General features: G+C 40.3%; 1 protein-coding gene across 5 annotated transcripts in view; it reads left to right on the top strand.

The window, feature by feature from the left end:
- The first annotated feature begins 234 nt into the window (after nucleotides 1-234).
- CAPRIN2 (caprin family member 2) overlaps nucleotides 235-24,376 on the top strand; it is a 34,137-nt gene continuing 9,995 nt past the window's right edge. For 2 of the 5 annotated variants that reach the window (XM_051784525.1, XM_051784526.1), the window contains exons 1-13: nucleotides 670-1,656; nucleotides 3,357-3,419; nucleotides 6,871-6,957; nucleotides 9,371-9,609; nucleotides 10,965-11,047; nucleotides 12,995-13,159; nucleotides 13,637-13,680; nucleotides 15,034-15,879; nucleotides 20,966-21,097; nucleotides 21,298-21,385; nucleotides 21,825-21,880; nucleotides 22,461-22,571; nucleotides 23,934-24,044. In XM_051784525.1, coding sequence (XP_051640485.1) covers nucleotides 1,408-1,656; nucleotides 3,357-3,419; nucleotides 6,871-6,957; nucleotides 9,371-9,609; nucleotides 10,965-11,047; nucleotides 12,995-13,159; nucleotides 13,637-13,680; nucleotides 15,034-15,879; nucleotides 20,966-21,097; nucleotides 21,298-21,385; nucleotides 21,825-21,880; nucleotides 22,461-22,571; nucleotides 23,934-24,044 — 2,274 coding nt within the window. In that variant the 5' untranslated portion in view covers nucleotides 670-1,407. Of the gene's footprint in view, nucleotides 272-459; nucleotides 643-669; nucleotides 1,657-3,356; nucleotides 3,420-6,870; nucleotides 6,958-9,370; nucleotides 9,610-10,964; nucleotides 11,048-12,994; nucleotides 13,160-13,636; nucleotides 13,681-15,033; nucleotides 15,880-20,965; nucleotides 21,098-21,297; nucleotides 21,386-21,824; nucleotides 21,881-22,460; nucleotides 22,572-23,933; nucleotides 24,045-24,376 lie in introns of those variants that run through there. The other 3 variants (XM_051784524.1, XM_051784527.1, XM_051784528.1) reach the window with 3 other exon arrangements.

Genomic DNA, 24,376 nt, shown 5'->3' on the forward strand with positions numbered 1-24,376 from the left:
GTCCCTGTGAAGCGAGTGGCACCCCGCTTCCCTAGGGCGTCCCGTCCCGGGACCTTGATTCCTCGATCCCAGGCACCCCCCAGATCCCACAGGCGGCACCCGGGCGGGACTCCCCGACCTTCACGGGGCCGCCCCACGGTGCCCGCCCCCAGGTGGGGCGGCGGCGGCCATTGGGAGGCGGGCGGGGAGCGGCGCGGCCTCGCTCCGCCCCGGCGCTATATGAGGCGGGGGGCGGGCGGCGGGGCGGGCCTGAGCGTGTGCGGGCACCGAGGTGAGCGGGGAGGCGGGAGCGGGCGAGGCGCTGCGGGACCGGCTGGCTGACCGCGGCCCCCCGCAGCCCGGCCGCCGCAGCGGGCGCAGGAAGCCCAGGAGGAGGAGGTGAATCCCGCGGCAGGAAGGAGCCGCTGCTCCTCTCTTTTCCCTCCTCCTCCACCGCCGCCCTGCTCGGGGAGAGGCGGCGGCCGTGCCCTTCTGTCCCCTGCCCATCCCTGGCAAGGACGGGATGGAGGGCTGAGCCCTGCAGGGTTGTCCCGGAGGGAGGCAGGTTTTCCCCCCCCTCGCCCGCGGGGCTGCCGTGGCGCGGCCTCCCCGGCGGCGGGCAGGCAGAATTGTGGTGTCATTGCTTTCCAGGAGCAGGTGTCCGTAAGTAGTTGAAGATGAGGGTGGCGGAGCATCTCTCGCAGAAACTCTCTGCTCAAGGTTACAGCCTCTCCCATGGAAGCTGGTGTCTTGCCGTGGCACAGGCACGTCTTTCGGAGGGGTGTAGACAGGGACCGGCTCCTCGCGGAGGGATGATGCCGTTGTAGCTGAGCGTGCTGCCGGCTTTATTCAGCGTTTTTCTTTTGTCATCCCTTTTTTTCCCGTTGGAATATTTTGAAGTTCTCGGTTGGACTGCTGCAGGGGTCATATAAGGGTAAAACCGATTTAATGGGGTTTAGAGAGAAGAAGAGGGGCTATACCTTCAGGCATTCCACTTCGAAATCTTCATTCAGGCTGCAGCCCGGATGCCAGGCTGGGGGCGTGATTTGCAATTGCTTGCTTGCAGTTTTTTTTCCCCCTTGTGGGTGATGTGTGCAGGAAGCCTGCCTAGTTTTATATGGTCACTATATTGGGTTTCTGGAATCATCCCCTGTGCTGTCTAATTCTGCCTATGTAAAGGATTTCTGGTATCTGGATGGGTGGGGAGGCTTTGAACAATACAAAGTTTGCCTTGCTTTGAGATTTCGTGCCACAGATTTTTTGAAAGGGAGGGAGAAGAGCGAAAAATTGCGATCAGTTCTTACTGAGGCTCAGTTCTGTGGTTACGTGTTCTGATGTACGATAAGAAAAAATGTAACTTGAGAAAGGGGAGGGAGGCGAGAGAGAGAGCTAAATAAAAGGAGTTTCTTTGCAGCTCCATCCATTTCAATGGTGCAGCTTTCCCAAGCCCCTTTTCATCGCCCATCATCACCTTCAGGACGGTCGGAGGAAGGGGAGGAGAAGAGGATGAAGGCGGCCAAGCAGCAGGTGACCCCGTCTGGGGAGAGCCCGGCTCCCGCCAGCCCCCTGCAGTCCGCGCTGAGCACGGCGGCTTCTCCTTCCCAGGCTTACGAGACGTACATCGACAATGGGCTCATCTGCCTCAAACACAAGATCAGGAACATCGAGAAAAAGAAGGTAACTTGATTTTCTTCGGTATTTAAGCTGCCAGTTGTAAAGCTCGTTACGTATTACTGCAATTATTTTTAATAGCTGGAATATGGTTATGTGTGTATATAGAGATCAAGTATGTGTTGATCAGAACTGGAGATGCTTCTCCAGGCTGAAACAGTTCAGAACAAACTTGGAACTGATTTAAAGATGGCTTATAATCTTGCAGAAATATCTATTTCTTTCATCAATTACATGCATCTAATATTAGGATGTAGAATTGTTTGTAAAATTGGAAATTAGAACAGCGCTTCCTCTGACTTGTGGAAATGTCAGTTTATATTAAATATGTATTGCCCTTTAATTTGCATAAATATTTGACTTATATATTTAAAATATAGACAGGTGTTGTTCATTAGAAAGCTTTTATATAGAAATCCTCCAAAGCCTGCTCTCTTGTTTTGGCCTCTGCTTTTCTGAGGTTGTGGGAACAGAAGAGTGTTAATGAGAATAATAATTTAGAATATTGTGGCTATAGCTACTCAGACTTTTGCATTCCAAGGCTTTTCAGTTGATTGGCAGGTGACTGAAGGCTATGTGCATGGCTTTTAATACTATTTTCTGTGAGATAAAAGAAAAATTGTGCCACTGCTTTTAGTATTGGATCAGGATCACAAGTAAAGCAGCTGTGTGAATATATTGTGTTTCTCTAAATGTCTGCAGAGCTTTGTTACATGTTTGGGTGAGCAGAAGATCAGACTTCTGACCATGTGGTTAGGGGACTTGATCCTCCTGCAGGAGATGCAGTATTACTGCTGTCTCATGTCATGCATCATGCTGTAGTTTTGAATAATGTCAGACAAGCATGTTTTCTTTGTGTGATCAACCAACTTTGTATTGTATTCTAATTCTGTCCTGGGTAGCTTATTGTTGTTAATTTCTCTGCTATCTTTGATTTTCACATGAATGACAATTTGGCATCACCAGCAAATGAAAGTGTGACTTAATATGAGTAGAAAGTATTCCTAATCGTAGGCTTCTGTAGGTACTGTGTCAGTAAAATTCTGTAGATACACAAATTAAAAAGTATTTGATTTCATGGCAGTAAACTCCCCTTTCTTTTTCCTGTGTGTATAAAAGAAGCTTGCAATACCTAATAGTTCAGTTTTGTATTGTTTACATCAGCATTTAACAACTGTTTCAGTATACTGGAAATAAATCTTATTTCTTTCCTGAGGACAGTTGTCCACTTTCTTAGGGACTAGTGCTATAGAATCTTGATGTAACCAAAGCCAAACTTTTGAAAGACATGTTTTGAAGAATTCAGAAGGATTATTCAAGGGTAATAGAACTGAATTCCAGCATTAACTTGGAAAAGCTAAACAAGCTAACTTAAAATAAGGACACTAGATGTATTTGGAGCCCCTTAAAAGTCTTGGATCAATGCATTAATATTTCTTAAATGAAACAAAGGTAGCAAGTAGGAACTGAAAGATCAATAACAGGGAAAGGAAGTAGACAGTCCTGCAGGCTAAGACTGCCAAATCAAAGGCAATAGCAAAACTTTGTGTTCCTTTCTCCTGACAACAAAAGGAAGAAGCAAAATCTCTATTCTCTTGCGCTATGTGGATGACTTAAAATACAGAAAGAATATGTAACTTGACTCATACCCCATAGTTCACATTAGACAGAAATTAATATAAAATTGGATTTTGAATTTTCTGCAGCTCAAACTAGAAGACTACAAAGATCGTCTGAAGAAGGGGGAAGCCCTCAATCAAGACCAGTTGGTAAGCTTGCTTTATACATGAGTTGAGGACCTCAAAACCTTCCAGTGTGTCAGAAGGGACAGGTTGCTGAAGGAGATGATGGTGTGGTTTTACAGAAGCAGTGTCTGCAGGCTTGCAGTGGCATCTTTCACAAAACCAAATGAACAAATTATTGGTAATTAGGCTGAACATTGAGCCCACAAGCTTTGTCTCCTGCTTTAACCTTCCTGCTCTGTAATGAAGTGGTAGAAGGTCCTTGTTTATCTTTGCTCTCTAGACTTTCAGCTTCAGTGCTTCTGCACCTTTATTTCATAATGAGGTGTCTGTGTGCAGCTTATCTGTATTGGTAGTGCAGTGTCAGAACCCAAACCTCAAGAATTCTGGGGTAGCTAATTAATCCTCATGATGTTTTCATTAACAGGTGTCACTTGAAATTGCCTGTTGGCTGCACAGTGCTGTTGGTTACAAGTAGCTGTTAATATAACTGACAGGGTTTCTAGCTTTTTTTCTATCTTGAACTGGAATGGATTCTAGAACCAAAACAAAGTTCCTGTAACATGAAAGTTATTAATTCTTAAGTGTATCTGAGTAGCAGTGTCACATACTCCAAGGGGTTTATTGCTCTACTCATCCAGGAGTCACATTTTGAAATGTACTGCACACATGCTAAAGAATAATTGTGTGATGAAGGGTACTGACACTTCAGTGGTAGTGCTGATCCTGCTAATAAACCAGCTGGAAAAATCATTGAGTGTTAGTTTTATCACAGTGCAGCAGCATGAGAACACAGATACTATATTCTTACCCTGAATCATTTGTGAAAGAGAGCTAGACATAAATGGGATAAGAGGGGAAATGATAACTTGCTGCTTAAAAGCAGACCTATTGGAGTGAATGATCATTTAGCACTTAGCAGCAAAATGTGATGTAGTCTCTTGCCATCTCAAGTGCAAAAGTAAATTGATTAAACCTGATGGTTTGAAGTAGGATGATGGCCTTTCAGTTCCTGTAAACTCAATCTGGAGTCAGGTGGGCAAGAATCTTTTGTGTTTAGATCATAGGTATTCTTTGCAATCTGTTTTCTGCCATGAGCAGTGAGACTATTTAACAGTATTCTGTGTAAGTTGGATTAGTCTGGAAGATGCTTTAAAGCTGCATCTAAATTTGACCACTCTGGTATATGCCCTGGAGTGTGAAAAGCTGTTAGGTGAAAGTAAAATTAAGATGTGGGGAACTAAAGAGATGAAGGATTACGTAGATGCATTTCCTTTCAAATGCATCCAGCAGCACTAATTTTGGAAAATGGCATTAACTTGGTTACTGGCTTCTAGTATTCCTAACTGAACTTCACTTTTTAAATATGAGTATCTTTATCCCAGTTTCTGGGATATTTCAGGCTTTTGAAATGTGGAATTAGATTCAGTCTTTCTAGTCAACTGGCAGGTGGTAGTCAGACTGTTCAGATGACTTGAAGAAGCACATATACACTCAGTATAATTAATAATCTTATGAAAATTCCTGTTTCAGTGGTTAATATACAGAAATACTACATTTATAACTTTCAGATGCAAATTCCTGCTGTATATACAAACTGAAGCTAGAGTAGAGCTTCATGCAGCCTAACACTTAACAAAGTGTTAGATGGCAGTTCAGTTTCTTTAGGTTTCAATTTCTAAGACAGTGGAAGAAGTGCACATCTGGTGATGATGAACATGTTTTGCAAACAATTTGGATTAAGCTGTAATTACTTACGGTGCATGCCTGCCAGAGCTACTGTGTGCTAGCCTCGCTTTAGGAAACATTTGTTTCAAAAATGAGGAGCTTCCAGCAAGTTAAATGCTCTTACTGGCAATACTGTGCTGTTTTGCAAGCTGAGCAGATTTTCCTCAGTGCTGTTCCTCCAGCATGCTGTTAATGAATGTTAATAACAGGTGTGACAGAAAAAAGCTGTTGCTTTCCCGCAGGCTGAGTTATAGCTTGTCAGAGCAGTGGTAACTGTTCTTAGTGTTTTCAGGTGGGGTGTTTTACTCTAGAATTTGCTTTGTTAAAAGCACAGTTACTATAATCTGTCGGTGTTACATTGTGAGTGTTCCTCAAATGTGTGGGCATTCGGGTCTTAGAAGTCATTCTCCTGAGTGCTAAGTGAACTGCTAATTAGCACTTAAAAGTTCCTTTAATGGATCTGAGTGTGGAGACAACCTAAACTACCAGGTGAGTGATTTACTGTAACACATGCATTATGTGTTGAGTAGCATTTAGGCCTAGTGTTGTCTAGTATGCTACAAACGAGACTATAAAAGTAACTAAGCAATCAAACTGATCGAACAAATGAACATGTAACTTGTTTTCCAGTTGCTTAGGAACACATATGGAATTTGCAGACGTCTCAAATCATATTGGGACAGTAGATTAAGCTTCTGTCACTGCACTGATGAAACTCAATGCTAACACTGCTTTGGAAAAGCCTGTTACAGAAAAACTTATGATACCATGTCAGGAGCACAAACCAAACTGAGTGTAAAGCACCCATGAACAACTGAAATTAAACTTAACTTGTTACTTCCCAGACATGCCTTATGGTATGAGGATATGGGCAGCATGTCTGAACTACAGCATTTTGTGATCTTGAGAGCTGTCAAGGAAGCTTATAAAAATGAGTGACTCATTAAAAAAGGGTATATCAAAATGCAATTAATAGTCTACTGCAATGAGTCTTTTTGAAGACTAGCTGGTAAAATATTGGTTAAAGCCATTAGTGAATACAGGAACATGGCTTAATTTGTGGAAGCTAAATTTGAGAGACTTTTTTTCTTAAAGTATGATTTGCCTTGTGTATTACTAAAGTTGGTATGAATTATCTGTGAAGGCATTTGTGCATGAGGGTAGAAGATCTGTACTGAACTTGTCTCCTGTATTCCTTCTGGATTTTCAGATCAATGCCTGATTTTAAGTACCTGTTTACCTGTGATTGCTGAAACCTATGGCACCAAAATTAAAAAAAAAAAAAACAAACCAAAAACAACCAAAAACCAAAAAACAAACAACACCCCCCCCCAAAAAAAACCCAAACAAAACAAAAAAAAAAAAAAACAAAAACAAAAAAAAAAAAAAACAAAAAAAAACCCCAAAAAACCCCAAAAAACTAACTTGTATCCAGGCTTTCTTGTGTCAACATTAGTATACCAAGTATTGTAAAAGATGTTGCCTGGAAAGTCTAATGCAGGCAAGCTTGTAGGATATCTGTCTGGTGGTGGGAGCTGGCTTTCTGCTGCACTTTTCAGATAGCTATGGGTCAGTGATACTTGCAATTATAGTTAAAGTACCAGCTACAGACATAGTATTGTAAAGTTACAATTTCAGAGAAGTACACACTAAATGGCTGGTTCACAGTGAGAATTTAAATACCAGGAAACTGAGCTGCAGCCAGTAATTTTAAGCATGAAAAAATACATTTTTATCTGTTCCTTTGTAGGAGGCAGTAGAGAAATATGATGAAGTAGTACATAACTTGGAATTTGCCAAGGAGCTTCAGAAGACTTTTTCAGGACTTAGCCAAGATGTAAGTATAAATACTCTTTCCTGTATTGCCAGGAGGTAACTGCAAGATTTGTGCTACTTTTCTAATGGCTACTGTTGTATGCCAGTGCACACAATACTAGGAAGTTCCTGTCTTGGAGCAGAAAAGTGTGGACAGTTTTGTGTACCCCTCCATAATGTAGTAATTCACTGCATGCCCCTATAAGAGCTTGTGCTTAAGTAAACTGAGTCACTGGAGCTCAGCTGCTTTTGAGATGATTCCAGTTTACTTGGATTTGTACCACTAACTCATCCCCTGCACGGGTGCAGACTGCTGGGGAAGCAGCTCTACTGGGTGGGACATGTGGGTCCCTGGGGACTGCAGGCAAAGTGAATGGATCACCCTTGGATCACTGAAGCCTAGACATAGACTGAGACCAGGAGATTAATGTGAAGTGATTATTTGGTACTTGTTGACCAGTTGTGTCTGATTCTGGTCACTTGGTAGACAAAGGCTATAGAAAAGCTTCAGTGAGTCCAGTGGTGGGCCCCTGAATGGCTGGGGCCTGGAAAATGAGACCTCTGAGGAGAACCTGGAAGTACTGGGCTTGCTGGGTCTGGTAAAGTGAAGGCTTGACAGGAGGGGGAGTATTAGCCTTCAGATACCAAATACTGAAAGGGTGCAGCCAGGATTTTGCTGAGATGTGGTAGGAGAAGGAATGATCACCACTTGAAATAGTAGGTTCCAGCCAGGTAGGAGGAAATGGATACTCTGAGGATAATTGAGCACTAAAGCAGCCTGCCTAGAGAAGTAGTAAAATCTGTCCTTGGATCTCTTCAAGACCTGACTGAACAAAGCTCCAAGCAATCTAGTTTTGATTCAGTGGAGCCTTTATTCTGGAGGCTGGGCTAGACAATGTCTCAAGATCACTTCCAAAGTGAATAATGTTTGCATTGAGGGAAAGTGCTGAGGTTAAATCACTTTGGTTTCCTTAAGAAGTGTTTCTCAGTAAAATTCAACTAAAACTTGTGGAGTTTGCTACTTCAATTGCTGTAGTTTTCTCTAATTATGGCAAGCCACATGAATAAGGTCTTTATTCAGGGTTTAAAGCACTACCTGCATTATTTTTATGTACGTGTTTTATCTTTGGAGAAATCAGTCTCTTGGCTCAAGCAAATACTACCCTTGTGGAAAAATTTGATCCAGGGTAGTGGTGGGGATGCTAAACATGATTAGTCACTGCTCTGGCATTATTTCTCTGCCTCCTACAGAATGCTGAAGGACTGGTAAAATGGCTTGTCTCTGTGTTTACTGATACTGAAACAGTTTTGCTAGAGTGTGTCTTGTGTGTATATAGTATATGTAGTAATTCCAGGTAGTGTGGTAAATCTCTCAAAGCACTATGTGAGCAGAAATTTAAGAGCCTTTTCAATAGTGTTATTGCTCTAGGTTCCCTCTGTCATTCTATGTTGAGTATAGAAACTGCTGTACTGAATGTTAAAACTTGGATTGCTTCCTATTGCTTTCCTTTGTGTAGCTGCCCATAAAAATATCAGAAATAAAGGATTGTGACCCAGTGTATCTGTGTGCAGGTGTTTTTAGTAGTCCAGCATTAGCTTCTACCTGTTCATGTTTGTTCTTGAACTTATGCTGTATTTAAAGGGTAACTCACTTTGTTTTTAACTTGGCTCTGCTTCTGCTGGTATGGATTCTACAGCCAATAGCCATTCCTGGAACACTAGAGGTCTTTCTGGCAACAGCATCCTTGTAGCCTTTACAGTGTGTTCTAGGAAACAAAACTTTCATAAATCTTGCCCCATATTGAAACATTTGGAATTCTGCAGTTACTTGGATAGCTTCTGCTGGATAGTTCTACTAGCACATGATGAGAAACTTCTCGACTGCATGAGCACTGTGTATGTTCTGGGACTTGTGTTGTTGCTTACCTAATGAGTGTTTCAGTCTTCTGCCAACAAAAATAAAAGTGACTAAGATTCTACTGTATCAAACTGGAGTATGTAAAAATAAAGAGCAGTTGTCTTACTAGGAGAAACTTGAGGCAATGTCTGCATCTCCAATTTTGTGCTAAATGTTAAAAGTCAACTAGACCTGAATTTGTGCATTGTTATCAATTCTACCAATTCCTTTAAAAGCTGTTACAGTAAAACAACTAGTAGACATAATCAGGATCTAGATATCATAAAGGCATATCACAAGTGAAGCTACCAGTATCCAGTTTGACTAAAAGAATTAGTAGATAGATGGGGAACTATTCCAAAGGAGGAGCTTGAAAGATCCTGGCTATCTGAAGAGGGCTAGGAGGTTCTGTTACCTAACCAAAATTAATAGTTATTTTGCCCAGTGTAGGATGATCAATAGTAGAACTCAATGTTTTATCCTGGATTCCTGTTACTAAAGTGTTGTGTTTAATTGTTGAATTTGTGTATTAAAACAGCTGCTGAAAGCACAGAAGAAGGCTCAGCGGAGAGAGAGTCTGTTGAAGCTTGAAGCAGAGAAGAAGAAACTGCGTACAATCCTTCAAGTCCAGTACGTGCTGCAGAACTTCACTCAAGAGCACGTTCAGAAAGATTTCAAAGGTGGTGTGAATGGTGCAATATACTTGCCTTCTAAAGAACTAGACTACCTCATAAGATTTGCAAAACTGACGTGTCCAGAAAGAAATGAGAACCTGAGGTAAGTTCAGGGCTTTTGTCTAATTAGTATGCTTCATTCATTACAGTAAATGTCCTCTGTTTGACACTACCATGTCTTTAAATACTGTGTTTTGGAACACTAATTAAAATTCTATTCAGCACCCTTGCTTTAGTCTGAGATTAGGAATGTAACAGATTTACCTCACTCTGAGCATTAAAGGAAAACTGTAGTAATTACAGCCTCAGGTGCAAGTTGCAGGCAAATTTTTGCCATCTCATGTCACGCTGTGGCACTGCGGGGAGATAGTCCAACACCATCCTAAACAGGGAGGCTGGTGGCGTGCTGCTGCCTTGAGATCTCACTGTTCATGAAGTGAGAAAAGTGCTTGGAACATAGAACAGTTTTGAATTTACTGCCCATGATGATCCACATGTGCTTCTTTACATTCCTTTGGAATAAAGTGTTGCTCCCGAGGCTCTCTTGCTATTAACTTTAAAGTGGTTTTAAAAAATTGCCTCAAGTTTTTGATACCTCTTCACTAAGTGTCATACATGTTAACAGGTTGTCAACAGAGGTAGTGTGTGTCAGGGCTAATGTGGCACTGCTCTCGTACTATGATGGCTCATGCCTAGCATGACAGCCTGTCTGTTTTTAAGGTCGTGTAGAAAGAATTGTATTTGAACATGGAATAAGTAGTTATTAGGTGGTAAGTTGAAACACTTCATGGTTAAGTCATGTTTGAATATGGACTAACTCTTAAGTTCCTAAAAGTTCTAATCACTTGTCATACACTAATCTTTGCCTAATCTTTGCTTAAGTTAACTTCTAAAGAACAGCACTTATAAAACGCTTCACAACAGGAATCTCTCATTCTAGTGAAATAACTTAATTTCTGGATTACTCTCACCATATTATGCTTCCACAGGAAGCTTAATCCTTTCTTTTGGGATGCTGTGTTTCATTATGTTGGACTTCAAATTCCATTATCTGGAGGGTGTGGATCATGGACCTATGACAAGTTTCTAAGTAACTACTAGTTATTGAGAGTGACAGGAGCTGCTGGTGGTTACCTCTGTACATGTTTGTCCAATAAACAAGGTGACCAGCTGATTAAACAGCAGTTGTTTCCCTGGCTTGGAATGAAGTCCAGCTATATGGGTGGGATATCTTGTGGGATAGTGCTGAGATCTGTGTAATGACCAACTAAAGCATTTCTGTTTGCTAGGTTAAATCACATGGACAGATACATTATAATTGCTTTCAGTGATTTCAGGGCTTAGTATTTGCTCTGTGTATGCAGCCTTGGTTTGGAGGGCTGAACTTGGGCTATTGGGATGCTGCAGCACTTGATCTTGGCTATGATTCTACCTGGTGAAACTTGTCACTTGTTTTAGTGTTGAAGACCAGATGGAACAATCATCTCTCTACTTCTGGGACCTTCTAGAAGGAAGCGAGAAACCTGTAGTTGGAACAACATGTGAGTGTCTCATCTAGAGAAATAACTGAAACATCTGAAATTTGTGTGCTTGTTAAAACATCTTAAAACTAGTGAATATACATGGAAGGCTACCAAATGAAACACTTCCAAGTGCTATGTGTAACTACTATCCAAGGATGAACTGCTGTTTTAAGTTCTGGTTTTTTTTAAGTACAGATCAATAGCAATACAGCATACTTGCTTTTTCCAGGTCAAGACTTCTAACCAATGTACTAGCATCCTTTTGAGGAATAGTTATGGTAGTAATTGAAAAGCTGATGTGTGAATACCTTGCAGAACAGTGGAAAGCTTTTTGTATAGCTATGTGCAAATGGGTTAAGTTTGGAATAGTTCCCAGCCATGAAAGGCTTAGTTGAGCATGCTGATGTGTGCTTCATTGGCCCCAGGCTGAAGGTCCCACAGCATTGAAGATTTGCCCTTATTTGTAGGAATTCTAGACTCATACCTGTTGTCTACCTACAGTGCAGAATATACCACACTAGAGAAAGATAGTTCCATTAGTGACTTACTGTGATCTCTGATCATGCACAGTGCAGTCTTACTTTGTACCTGCATAGTGTCCTCACCTTCCAAGCACAGCAAAATCTGTGGGACTACATATCTTCCATTTGTGCCATACTTCCTAAACCTCTGGTTGTAAGCCAATATGCACATTCTTTTCTGTTCCTATTTACAACTTGCTTGCTTATGAGGAAACTCTCCTTACTTGAGTTGGAATGTCTTTCCTATTGCAAACAAACCTTGCTTATCCCACTTACTCCAATCCTGTAATGGCTGTGTTGCAGGAATCTTTCACTTGTCACTGAAAATGCTGAAGCTGTTAGACCAGAGCACTGGTGTGCCCTGTCTAACTTCCATATGCAAGTAGCTGAACTAACAGCTAAGTGTTAACTCTTTCCATGTACTTCTGGAGGAACTGCAAACTTCCCTTGCATTGCTACAGGCTGGTAACTTTAACCTTGTGTCTACTGACATGAATAGATAGTTGCCTTGGACTCCAAACCTTTGTTTTGTCTATCATCTAAACAACTTCTGTCATTATTTTATCAGTATCTCTATCCCTTTAATGGCAGTCTTGTGTCCTTCTGTGTGCAAGCTAGACTTCAGATAAAGCTGTTAGGTCATCTTATTAGCATTCATTGCCTTGGGAGACAATTTTTTTATAATCATGTTAAATTCTAGCCACAATTCTTGTTTGTTTGGTTATCACTGGTAGGAGTGATCTTTCACTGAATATTCTTCTTGTTCTCAAGGCTGTCCTGTCTCTAGCTCCTCCTAAACAATTTCCAGTATCACTGTTCTTTCTGAGGTCTTGCTCTAAGCTGCTGTCTCTTGTTTGCAGAGAGGAGAAAACTGGAGAGAGCTTCTCAGAGTACACAGCTAAGCTTTTGTTCAACCATGTCAGCTTTAACTCTTTTCAAACTTGAGGATTAATTTCAGTTTGAAAGAGTCTCTTGCATTCTTCCTGCTTGTTTCTGCAATTCTTAACTTTTCCTTCTGAGACTTACTGTCCTGTTACTGGGAAAAGGGTCTTGTAGGGCAGTTCCACAGTGAATGTTTAGCTTTACCTACATTGCAGTCTGCACATGATTTTAGTATCAATGCTGGCTAGTTTGTTCATGGTAAACAAATCCCTTTCTAAGCATGTGAGACCAGGTGGCTCAGTGTTTATCTTGTGTGCATTTAAACACAAGATGCAGTCTTACCTCTGGATTGAAAAGATGCTTTCAACAGTAATATATTAAGCACTCTAACAAATACTTTTCTTTACGAAAATGTTTTATTGCTATAACTGGGTAAGATGTGTAAACTTGGAGAAGTTGCAATTCATATACAGGGAGGAAGAAGGAAGTCTTAGTCTGTAATCTTGAATACCCCTTAATTTTGGATTTTCCTATTTTAACTTCATGGATTTTTATTCTTTAGATAAACACATGAAGGACCTGTTATCCAAACTTATAGACTCTGGCTACTTTGAAAGTATTCCAACTCCTCGTACCACTGTGCCAGTAAAAGAATTGGAAGAAGAAGTAAATAGAAACTCTCAGAAAACGAGACAGATGTCAAAAGGAGAGTCTGTCAAGGAACCAGGTGGAATATTAAAGGGTTCAATTTTTGTATCATTGCTGGGAAAGACTTGAACTGAGCATTAACTTTGCATGGCTTGATGCTGTAGCTTGCTTGCAATGTAGTAACTGAAATGGAACCTACAAGTCTTGCAGCCCTATACTGGCTAATAATGTAGAAAAAGATTAACTCAGTTATAGAATGTTTTTTACCTTCTGAGCAGCTCTCCATGTTAAAGGTGTGGGAACTGTCTGGTGTAGGGAATATTACATATTACAATAACCAAATTATGAATACTACAAAATGTTTCTTGCTTAACTCTGAACTTTTGCAAATGTAAAACCTAATCAGAAAATAAAAGCTTGTGTAAAAATAGCATGTTGGATGACAAATTGAGCTTAGCAATTGGCACTACTATTTAAATAGAATTAAAGAGTTGCTACTGTTTGGTCTGCCTTTCTGCGTTTGATCAGTTGAAACAAATTAACATCCTTTCTCTAGAATCCATTATGGAACTTATGAAGTCTGAAATACAGCCACAGGAGGTAAGATACTCCACTACTAATTGCTTTCCTTTAGTATTGTGATTTATCAGACACAAAGTTGCACTTCTGCAGCTCTTTTTTAAACTTAAAAAGGGAGTCTGAACAGCAACCTAGGTGTTGCTTTATGTAGGAAGCATTAAAGACTTAGTTGCATTTCCATTTCTAACCTCAAATTTATGGCATCTGGGGTATTTTGGGATAAATGGAGCAGGATTACATGAAGCAGTATAGTACTTTAATGCTCTGGCACTTTCCTGAATAAAACAAAGCCTTTAGAGTGGAAACACACAGATCTTTTGTGTACTGTGGAATAGAGAAAATACACATCTACTAAAGCTGTCTGTAAAAGCTAAGCTGATTGCAGTAGGCTTGATATCGGTAGGGTTGAGAATGATGGGGGTTTTGCCCTGATTTGTCAGAAAAGTAGGGATTCCAAGACAGGGTCGTGTGCACAGGGGTGTGTAGACCTGTTTCAGCAGCTCTTCAGACTCCTGTGCTCAAGCTTTGACTGTTAGTAGCATAAAAACCATTAGGTTCAAAAGGTGGGGAGGGGTGTCCTTTTCTAAGTGTAAATACTGGTTCTTAAAATGCTGAATCCCTGTTTCCCAGGTATCCCACTAGAGGGTGTACTCTAGAATGAGTTTTTGTAACTTACTGTTAACAGTTATCTGACTCTTCTGGTGCCTTGTCAGAAAAAAATATCTCAGCCAGTGAGCCTTGTACATTATTCACTTCATATATTTACTTCCTATTCATGACAAAGTGATAACTCAGAAAAACTTCAGGACATCATTAAACTCTCAGACTTACTGATGCTGATCACAGCCTGCAGTTGAAGTCCAGTGGTACTTAATCTGAGAATCTGACTTTTTTTAGTATTATAACTCCATTAAGAATGAAGGTTATACTTGGTTACTGGGTGTTATATTTGGGGGGAGATGGCACTGCTAAGCTTAGCACAATGTTTGCTAATACAGTACCATGGCATTTTAGATGCTTAGGAGGAGAGTTAACTTCTGTAAAAAGTTGCGGTTGAACTTGATATTGTCACTGCCTAGGAACACCAGGTAGCACTGAGGATAAGGGCAGGAGATTCACTCAGCTCTAGTGGGTTTTACTTGTGCTGTTCAGGACTGTTTCCTGTTTCTCTGTGGCATGCCAAGCAAAACTAGTCTGCAGTGTGGTAGGATAAAGCCATGGCTGTCCACACAGTTTCTATGACTAGTGCTTAGACTGTCTGGGCTCTGCTTTTAGTCAGCAGTTTTCAGTAGCTGAGTGACCTAATTTAACTGACCTGAACTGTAGTAGCAAAATGTGTTCTTGGGAGCCATTAAGTTTCTCTGGTCTATATAGTTTCTCAACAGGCGTTATTTGCCTGAAGCAGAATACTCTGTCAAGAAGAAGACAGAAGAGCCCAAATCTTGGGAAGCTGAGTGTGCTAGAAAGCAAGAACCTCCAAAGTCCTGGGAAATGCTTGTTGATACTGAAGAGAAGGAACAGAAGCAAAATCAAGAGGCCTTAAAGCCTTGGGAAGCTCGTGTTAGACAGCAAGAACTAAAAAGACCAGATTCTCCAAAGCCTTGGGAAGCTCGTGTTAAAGAGGAGGAACAGAAGTGTGAGTCTGCAAAGCCCTGGGAGACCCATGTTGAGGAGGAAAAACAGAAGAAGCAAGAAACACCAAAGGCCTGGGTAGCACGTGGCCGAGAGGAGCAGGAGTCTCCCAAACCCTGGGTAGCAAAGGTTAGGGAAGAGCAGGACCAGAAGAAACAGGCATCACCTAAGCCATGGGTAACAAAAGTTAGGGAAGAGCAGGAACAGAAAAAGCAAGAGTCCCCAAAACCTTGGGTAACCAAAGTTAAGGAAGAACCAGAAGAAAAGCGGGAATCTCCAAAACCTTGGGTAACCCAAACTAGGGAGCAACCAGAACAAAAGAAGCCAGAGCCTGTGAAAACATGGGAAATGCCTGTTAGGGAAGAGCCAGAGCAAAAGAAGCAGGAGCCTGTGAAGGCTTGGGCTGCACATTTTAGGGAGGAGCCAGAACAAAAGAAGCAGGAGACTCAAGAGGCTTGGGAAAAAGCTGGCAGGCAGCAGCAAGTGTCACCACCACAGTTACAGAACGCTCCGAAGTCCTGGGGAGCTGCAAGTGTTGGGCCAAAGGAGCAGATGGGGCCAAAGAAGTTTGATATGGAACCCAAAGAAGTGAGTTGGCATATGTAGTATTACCTGTCCTAAGCTTTTGACACTAGTGTATTGGAATAAAGCTACCTATTAGCAGAGCGTTTATAAGGTGCATTTTGTAGGCCTGTACTTAAACTCCCTTTTCATTCTTTCTTGGGGGTGAATAATTCTGGCAGTTAAAGTTTATACTTGAATAGCAAGATGGTCTACTTTGGTTTTTATGTCAACACAGTGTTTGAGCCTTGAATAAGTGCTTTATGCACAAGACAGAAGAATTAACTTGGTTCATCTGTAGCTGTTGGCTCTGTCCACTGTTAGCAGTACAAAGCAGGTATGACTCATCCAGGGATCAAATACTTTGTGGCTGCATGCAAATAGCACTTCAGTAATTTTTAGACTTTTGATTAAAGTAGCTGCTGATTCAAGAGAGATCTAATGTCTAGATCAAGCAATACCAACTGTACAGGGGCTTAAATATGTATTTCCAGATGAATGCATGAATCATACTGCTGTCCTGGGGAGTCTAACAATAGCACAGCTTTAGAATGTATAATGAAGCCATTGCACGGCTTTCAGCTGAGGAGGCTGGTCACATTACCTTCCTTCTCACATGTGCTTGGGTAGCAACAATTCTGACAACTGTAAAAATGGATAACTCTGCTTTATCTGCCATCTTATGTTATTAAGAGAAGTGTTAATTTAAAGTTAGCCTTCAGGAATACAATATGGGGACTTGAGCAATTCTCTGTATACAATGTTGTCAGCACTACTACCTTTGTGCAAGAAAGCAGGAATCACAATTATTACATTCTGTAATAATCACAGCAAATGATTAAGTTTATATCTTGTCAGTAAACTTGGCATAACTGAAAAAATGGATGTTCTTGTGCCTAGAGGCGAGACCGCAAAGCGAAGGTTGAACACGAGATCAAGAGAGTATGTAACATGCAGCACTGGGTAACCAAATGGGATTGAGGTGTTTCACTTTGATTCATCTTTACACTGAAGCTGAGTGGAATCTTGTGTCCACTGGTGGTGGTGGTTCTGGCAGAAAACCTGGTTGTCTCCCTAAGTAACTCTGAGCACTAATAGGTGTGGTGCACCCAACTATGCACAGTATTACTGTAACTGAAACTAAGTATTGGAGTAGTCTCAAGCACTTTAAGAGGCCTTGGGATTTCTGGTGGTAGATTACTTTAAAGCTTAAATGCAAGAGATGAGGCTGTTATTTTTAAGAGATGAGGCTGTTGTTTTTATATGGGGTGGGTAGATGGATGGCTCAAGTGGTCGACAAAACTTTGCTGCAGTGAGTAAAAAGGAGGGTCTCCAGTCAGTTGGAGAAACTTGTAGACTGCCTAGGAATCTTCCACTGGCAAAGTTAAACTAAATGTTGGAATGTGAGGTCGCTTAAGGTGGATTGCTGAATTAAGTAAAAGCATAATTTAAAGTATTCAAACTTTGATTTACTTAGTCCATAGAGAAACACCTGCTGGCTTTATTTTTGCTTAGTAGCTGTTGAGAAATCCTCATATCAAAAGTATATTGAACGAGTAGGAAATATACATAACTAGTCTTCACAACCAGTTTTTAAAAAAATGAAGATATCTTTGGCTTGAAGTGCATGTAAAGAACAATTAAAATGATATTAAGCTTTTCAGACAAGTTTCTCTTATCTTTGTTTATGTAAAGAGGCAATGCAGTGCTATAGCTGGATCTGTTTAACTCCCAGAGTGACTGTATAAATGACTTTGTGCAAAGATGTAGGCATGGCAGATAAAAGGCCTGTGTCAGTGCTTCTGCCCTCTGAGTGAAACTAACCTTTCTTTGCTCTGAAATAACTGTAAGAGCTCTGAGGTCTTTTAAAAGACTATGTTTTGAGATCTTAATATACGTTTATTTAACTAAATGTACCATAAGGTGCAATGCCTGAGACCGCAGAGCGAGCTGATATGCAGGCCTCTTAAACTGCTTAAACATCTGTGCAATCTGTGGACCAGCAAACTTGTTTAGAGCTGAGTTTGTGGCCTGCTATGAGAAAGCAAAACAGTTTGGCTTGTGCTGTCATCCAGTTCCATTTAATTTATACCTACTGTGAATACTGCCCTGAGTAGAAAGCAAATGTTAATTGTGTATCTACATGGTACAGCTGTGATTACAGCTTAGGTATCACCATTCCACCTCATTTAGTACTCCACAGCTAACAGGAGTACCTAGTATGTTGGCACTCTGACTAATAAAATTCCAGTGTGGTCGGTGTGCCTTTACATTGGTTTATTTGCAATTGTTAACAGGTCCAAAACAAAATCCTGGGTATTTCAATTCCACTTTTAGTTAGTTCTTTGGACGTATGTCAAGACAGGTTTTGCCAAATGTATAAGTAGTGTTAAAGTTAGTTTTTACAAACATTGTTATGACAAATTACACCCTGAACTTACAAGTACTGTGTTACTCTATTGGTTCAAGCAACATTCAGGTTCACGTTAAGTGATCTTGGCATTTACAAGCTTGATGTGAGCTGGAACAATAGGTTACTAAACTAAGAATCTGCTACCAGCTTGTAATGACTTCCAGAAACAGCATCTAATTGTAGGGGAGAAAGAAAACTTTGTTTAAAGCCATCTTAGGAATGTTAAATACTTACTCTTCTTCAAAGCATCTCTTTTTATAAAAGGCATAAAAACTTGAAGTACTTTAACTTCCTGATACCTTCTCAGAAATGATCTTGTGTTGCACTAAATATCATAATTTTGAACACCTAGGAACTAGCAAAGCAGCAAATCAATATGAGGTAACTTCACTACAGCTGCTTCTGGCTGGTGTATTTTAATAACTGTAGGAACTAGAAAATAATTTCTATGCAACAGAAAGTCTGTGTTTCAGCCCTGGCTTAAAGCCTTAATGTCATGTATGTAACCCTGTATGCTTGTGCTTCTTACTGAAGTAAAGAATGCTACCAACATAAGGGAGAGTATGAGCTGTGGAAGGAGAGAAAAACTCTAACAAATTGTAAAAGCACACAGGATTTTATAATCTTTGGAAGCAAAAGTGACACACTGCAGTCTCTTCTGTTTCCATGCTCTTGAGGCTGTTTAAATTCTTTTGTGTTTAATGTACAAGTCTCACTTATGCAGCTAGTGGACTGTCTTAAGAGCTTGAGACACTGCCAGACTTGACCTGGCTAGGTGACTTAAAAGTGGAAGGCTTCTGTTACCCATTTTCAAACATACAGAACCAGTTTGGTAGTGTACTTGTGTCTTAGTATAAACAGGAGTGAGGAGGAAGAGGGTAACAGAAGTATTAATCAGTTTAATGGATATAATGGTTTTACAGTATATAGTGGATTTACTAAGACAGTGAGTACTGTAGAATTTAGTCTGCTTGTAAATGAGGGCTAATAGAGTGATGGACAAAGATTCAGATTCCTAGTAACTTCATAACTTTGAGATTAACTTTATTCAGCTGTATCTTTTGTCCTGCACTTAGGTGCTTAATACCTTCAGTTACTGTTCAGTATTGGAAACTATACAGCAATATAAACCTGTGTAGTCAGTAGTTGAAGTAGTGCTTGTGCATCAGAATTTCTAATTAAGATAGTTGTACAAAGGTGTACCCATCTAGTTTTAGAATAAAGTAAAACTTCTCAGAGCTCAACAAGTAGCTGTCATGTGGGTCACAGATATTAGAAATGGAGTCCTTCAGAGTTAATCATGTGCTGCAAGCTTCTTCCCTGTTCACAGTATGGAAACTTAGGCAAATGTGAGTGATTAGTTTCAGGTAACTGTTGAAGAAGAAATGCAAGGGTGTTTTTGGGCTTACCCTAAAGCTGGACAAAGAGCACTTAATCAGTTTGTTTTGATTTTAGTGTGACAGGTATGACACATACCCTTCTGCCATACAGTCTTCCAATGTTTTCATGCATGTACTCAACACACTGCTAATACAGTATATTGAAGTAGTAACCTCCTATTAGAAAGACAAGTCTTTGTACTGTAAGAAAGCAAAGGCTTTCACATGTTCCTGTGTATCTCAATGTTTGGACCAGTTGAAATAATGCAATTAAATGTTTTCAGATTTGCCTCTCTCTAGCTGCATAGACAAACATAAGAGCATCAAAGCTTTAGAGAGCCGCAAAAAATTATGGATTTAAAATACTTATAACAAGCCTAACTCTTCTCCAAGTTGCTTTCAAAAGATGCTAAACTATCTAGAGGATATAATATTATCGTCACTCTGTAAATACCAGGGCTTCTGCTACTTAAGGAGCTTACTATTATGATTCTGCTACCTTACCTGTTCTTTGACAAAATATTTCCCTCTTTAAAAGTGAAGTGACAACCAGTTGGGATGAACTGTTAAGGGACCATGTGAAAATATCAAGGAGTAAAAAGAGAAGCAGAAGTCCATATTTAGCTACAAAGTTAGGCTCTTATGGGGGAGTACAGGTGTATTTATGCCAAACTTTGAAATGTTTAATTAATAGTTTCTGCAGGAGCTGGTACATTCAGAGTATTTGGTTGTTACGGTTAAAACAAAATGTTTCCACTGAATTACCAGCTTGCAATGTATTTCTTAGGTGCAGTTTCTTCAGAATGTCTGGAAATACCATGTTAATGAAGATCTGTACTTAGTGGCATGGGCTCTACCGGGAGGAAGTATGTTCTAAACCTTGAGTGATGCAGCTTTGATTTTTGTTTGTTCTGGCCTTCAACTTAAATATGTGAGTTTACTTAGATGGAAGTGCCTAATTTTGCAACAGATGCAGGCAACTTCTCGTCTTCTTCACATTTGATGATAAGAAACCAAATGAAGTGAATTAACCTAGTGAAAGGTGCCCCTGCCCATGGCAGGGGGCTTGGAACTAGATATTCTTAAAGGTCTCTTCCAACCCAAACCATTCTATGAAATCTGTGGCTTAACCAGCTGTAGCAACAGGAAGCTGATTTTTTTTCTATTACTAAAGTGAAAGCTTGATTCAGGAAATATCAATAACAGCACAGAATTCCTTGTCTTCCAGTGTCTGACACCTGTAGGTTACTCTGGAAGTATGTTGGACAAGGCAACTTACCTTGCTTCCAGCATTAGATTTAATACAATTTCTCCTTATTAGGTGCCTAAACCTGTACATCAGCCAGCTGCAGAGTTTTGCTCTACTTCAACTCTTCCAAAAGATCCAGTACTGAGAAGGGAGAAACTTCAGGATCTGATGACTCAGATACAAGGGACTTACAACTTCATGCAAGTATGTTTTTCTCTGCTGTGGTAGCACAAAGCTCCAATAACCCTACCAAGGGCTAGGGAAAACAGTGCTGACAAAGTGTGTTGGCACTGAATGAATGAATTTAGTGCTAATTAGCCAACAGCAGCTTTTCAAGTGAGAATGTTTCATTTGTATCTAGAGTTTAATTTTTTCCCTACCAACTGGTGATCTTTTTTCAAAAGGAGTCCATTCTGGATTTTGATAAAGCTTCACCAAGTGCCATTGGTTCATCCCAACCTCCTTCAGTTACTCCAGCAAGTAGTCCTGTAGGTAGGTGATACTATAAGTGTAAATGGTATGTAAAATTCTGTAAGCACTAACAGGGTTTGCTTGGGCTGTAGATCAGTAAGCCAGGTCAAGGCAGCTTGTCTAACTATAAAGAATAGGCCATGCTAAGGAACTGTTTGGGTGGGTCTTGGGCTATAAAACTTAATTACCCAGTTTATTTTTTCTTATCTGTAAAATGGGTATCTCATTTGTGGTAAAAATGTATTTATCATTGAATACCTGACCTCTTTTATCAAAAACACTGAAGTTTTCAATTGGCTGTAGGTTATTGATAGTAGGTTAAATGTTTGCAGTGCACATGCTAAAAACAGTGTGCATTTTCATACGTGAAATGCTTGGAAGAAATAGAACTCCACACTGAACCTGTACGTAGTGTTTAAATTTAAAAGTAAATGCTGCTTAAAGCATTCTTTTTTTACAGCTTCAAAAGAACAGAAACTGCCAAGTCAGAGTGATTTTCTTCAACAACCCCTTCAAGTAAGTTGAAGTTAGGACTACCCCAAAGAGGCAGATAGAGGTTATTTACTAGTACAGACTTATATTTTAATTGCTTTTTCTTATCAATTGTTTTGTAACAAATTTCATATCACATAGTAGCTTGCTCTTCTGCTTGAAAAGCAGCAAGAGATGCTTGAAATTTCTTGAAGCTGTAAAGTATGTTGAAGACATGCTGAAATAGTTTGAATATTTAACTCATAGATTCAGGTCATAGCTAAAAGTTGTGTGCAGAAGAACATTGTTTCTTTCCTAGATAGTCCATATTTTCATCTTTCAGACCCTCACATGTGCCAGAAATAGTGTCTCAAGCTTTGGTAGCCACAGTAAAATGAACCTTAAATTCACTTACCCTGCTTTCGTGTCTTGCTGCTTTGGCTGTTAAATAGGCTTCCTTTCCACTAACAGAATTTCCTGAAAAACTGACTAACTAGTCAAAGCACTTCAGTTCCTGCCTTATTCTGTGGTTTCCTTGGAAATGCCCAGAGTGTGAGTTCTAGTGAAACCAAACATTTAAATTAATTTTTTTCAAAACCTTGTCTCCATTTTCTCTCCTTGCAAGGCTGCTGCTTCATCCATGGCACTGCACAGTTCAAATACTTCCCTGGCATCTGCTGATCACACTCTTTCTGGCTCTGAAACTGAAGACTTGGTAACACCACAGACACCACAGGTAACATACCCTGGGGTTCACTGGCATTTAGAAATCTATGTGATAGCCAGCCCTAACAGAAAGCTGTGCTGGGACCCTCCTGAATAGCTGTACTTAAACAACATACAGGGGCAGAATGCTGGTAACACCAGTAGTATAGCCCACAATCTGGAATACTTAAAGAAGGTTGGAAAAGTCTTCCTAGTATTGCATGAATGCAAAGTGAACAGTCTGCTCCTTGAAACATACAGGGTGTGGAATGAAAAATGCACACTAGAAAGTGTGATGAATATTCTTGTGGGAACATGTGAGCAGCATAAATGTTTGCTTTGGTTACAGTGTAGAATATTCCCTCTGATGACAAAGAGGTTGCATAAATTGGGATGGATATTGTCATGAAATAGAAGACCTGTGTGAAAGCTGAAGACTGAGATGTTCTCTTAAGCTTCTTTCAAGAAATACTCGGAATTGGAGTCTTTGGTGTTCAGCCATGACCTCAAACCTTGCTTTCTTAACTGTATTTATGTGCAGTTAAGTCTTCAAATAGCATTCAAATATTGCTTAGAACTGAAAAGCATTTCAATTTATGCAGATCACTGTCTTAAAAATCTCTTGTGAAGTGTGTTGCTGTGTTGAGAATAATATGCTTGACAGGGATATTATAGTTTCTCCCAAACTTTGGAATTAGGGTTGCTTTCACCCAGCATATCTCTAGTCCCTTTGGTTTGAAGTCTAGTATCTGTCTTTTTTTCAGTCCTGCTTCTCATGGGAAGCAATGGGTAAGTTTTGTTTGGTCCCAGCACAACCAGGGAATACACTCCATGGTGAGAGTGCTCTCTCCTGGTGTGCAAGTGCATCCCAGTGCTGTCTGAGGCACCTGTGATGTGTGTACATGGTGAGCACAGGATTGGTAGTCATTAGCCTTAGGCTCTGCATTTAAGTATTAAGCAACTCCTAAACTTAGCATTACAAGTGTGAGCTAACTATAGAACATGAAGGCTTTGCAAAAGCAAACCAAAGCTTGACTCTGAAGCTTTGTTCAGTAGAGCTCACTAGAAGCTTAACATAAGACATATCTTTCCATATAATTCAATGAGACAGGTGTGTGTCACAGACTTCACTGTAAGTAACTGCTTGAAGCAATCTACAGTTCTTAAAATTATCTGAGTTTGTTCAACCAGTTGCGTAAGCAGGTTAATTTAAGTCTGAATCTCTAAAGCCAATTACTTGAAGCTTTTGGTTAAGATGACTATTTAGTACTTTGGCTTTGGACTTAATGTCTGTCCTGGTCTTTCAAAATCCATTTGTTTCAGCTTATGCACTGGTGTTTCATAGCTCTACCAGAACTCTTTAGTACTACTTGTAACAGCAGGTTTCTTCTAGGCACCAACATCCCTTTCTCAAGAGGCTGAGAAATACACTTCCCAACCATTGTATCAGACAAGTTCACGTATTTCTGAGCCACTGATACCTAAAAAGATTGAAATTGCCCAGGTGAGCAATCACAAATACAGGTAAAGTAAACCTATTAGTTGCTGAAATGTAAGGCTCTGGACAGGTTCCTTTTGACTTCTGATTCCTGTAAATATTTGTATTCTAAATCAACACTTGACTTTGCCATGGGCACAGATGAGATCTAATGCTGGTTAATACTTTGTCTGGACAACTCAGCATTGTTTCTAATCTGAAACATGATTAAGTGGGGAAGGGGGGAAAAATCAACCCCCCTAAACTTTCTAAGTTCCTCCAGAAAAGAGTAGCCACTCTTAATATCAACCAGAGAATTATCTTTCAGTAAATGGAACAGAAAGCATTCAGTGTTTCCT

This window comes from Manacus candei, unplaced genomic scaffold (assembly GCF_025592945.1).
Source record: "Manacus candei isolate 608988 ecotype Guabito, Panama unplaced genomic scaffold, ASM2559294v1 h1tg000018l, whole genome shotgun sequence".
Taxonomy (NCBI): Eukaryota; Metazoa; Chordata; class Aves; order Passeriformes; family Pipridae; genus Manacus; species Manacus candei.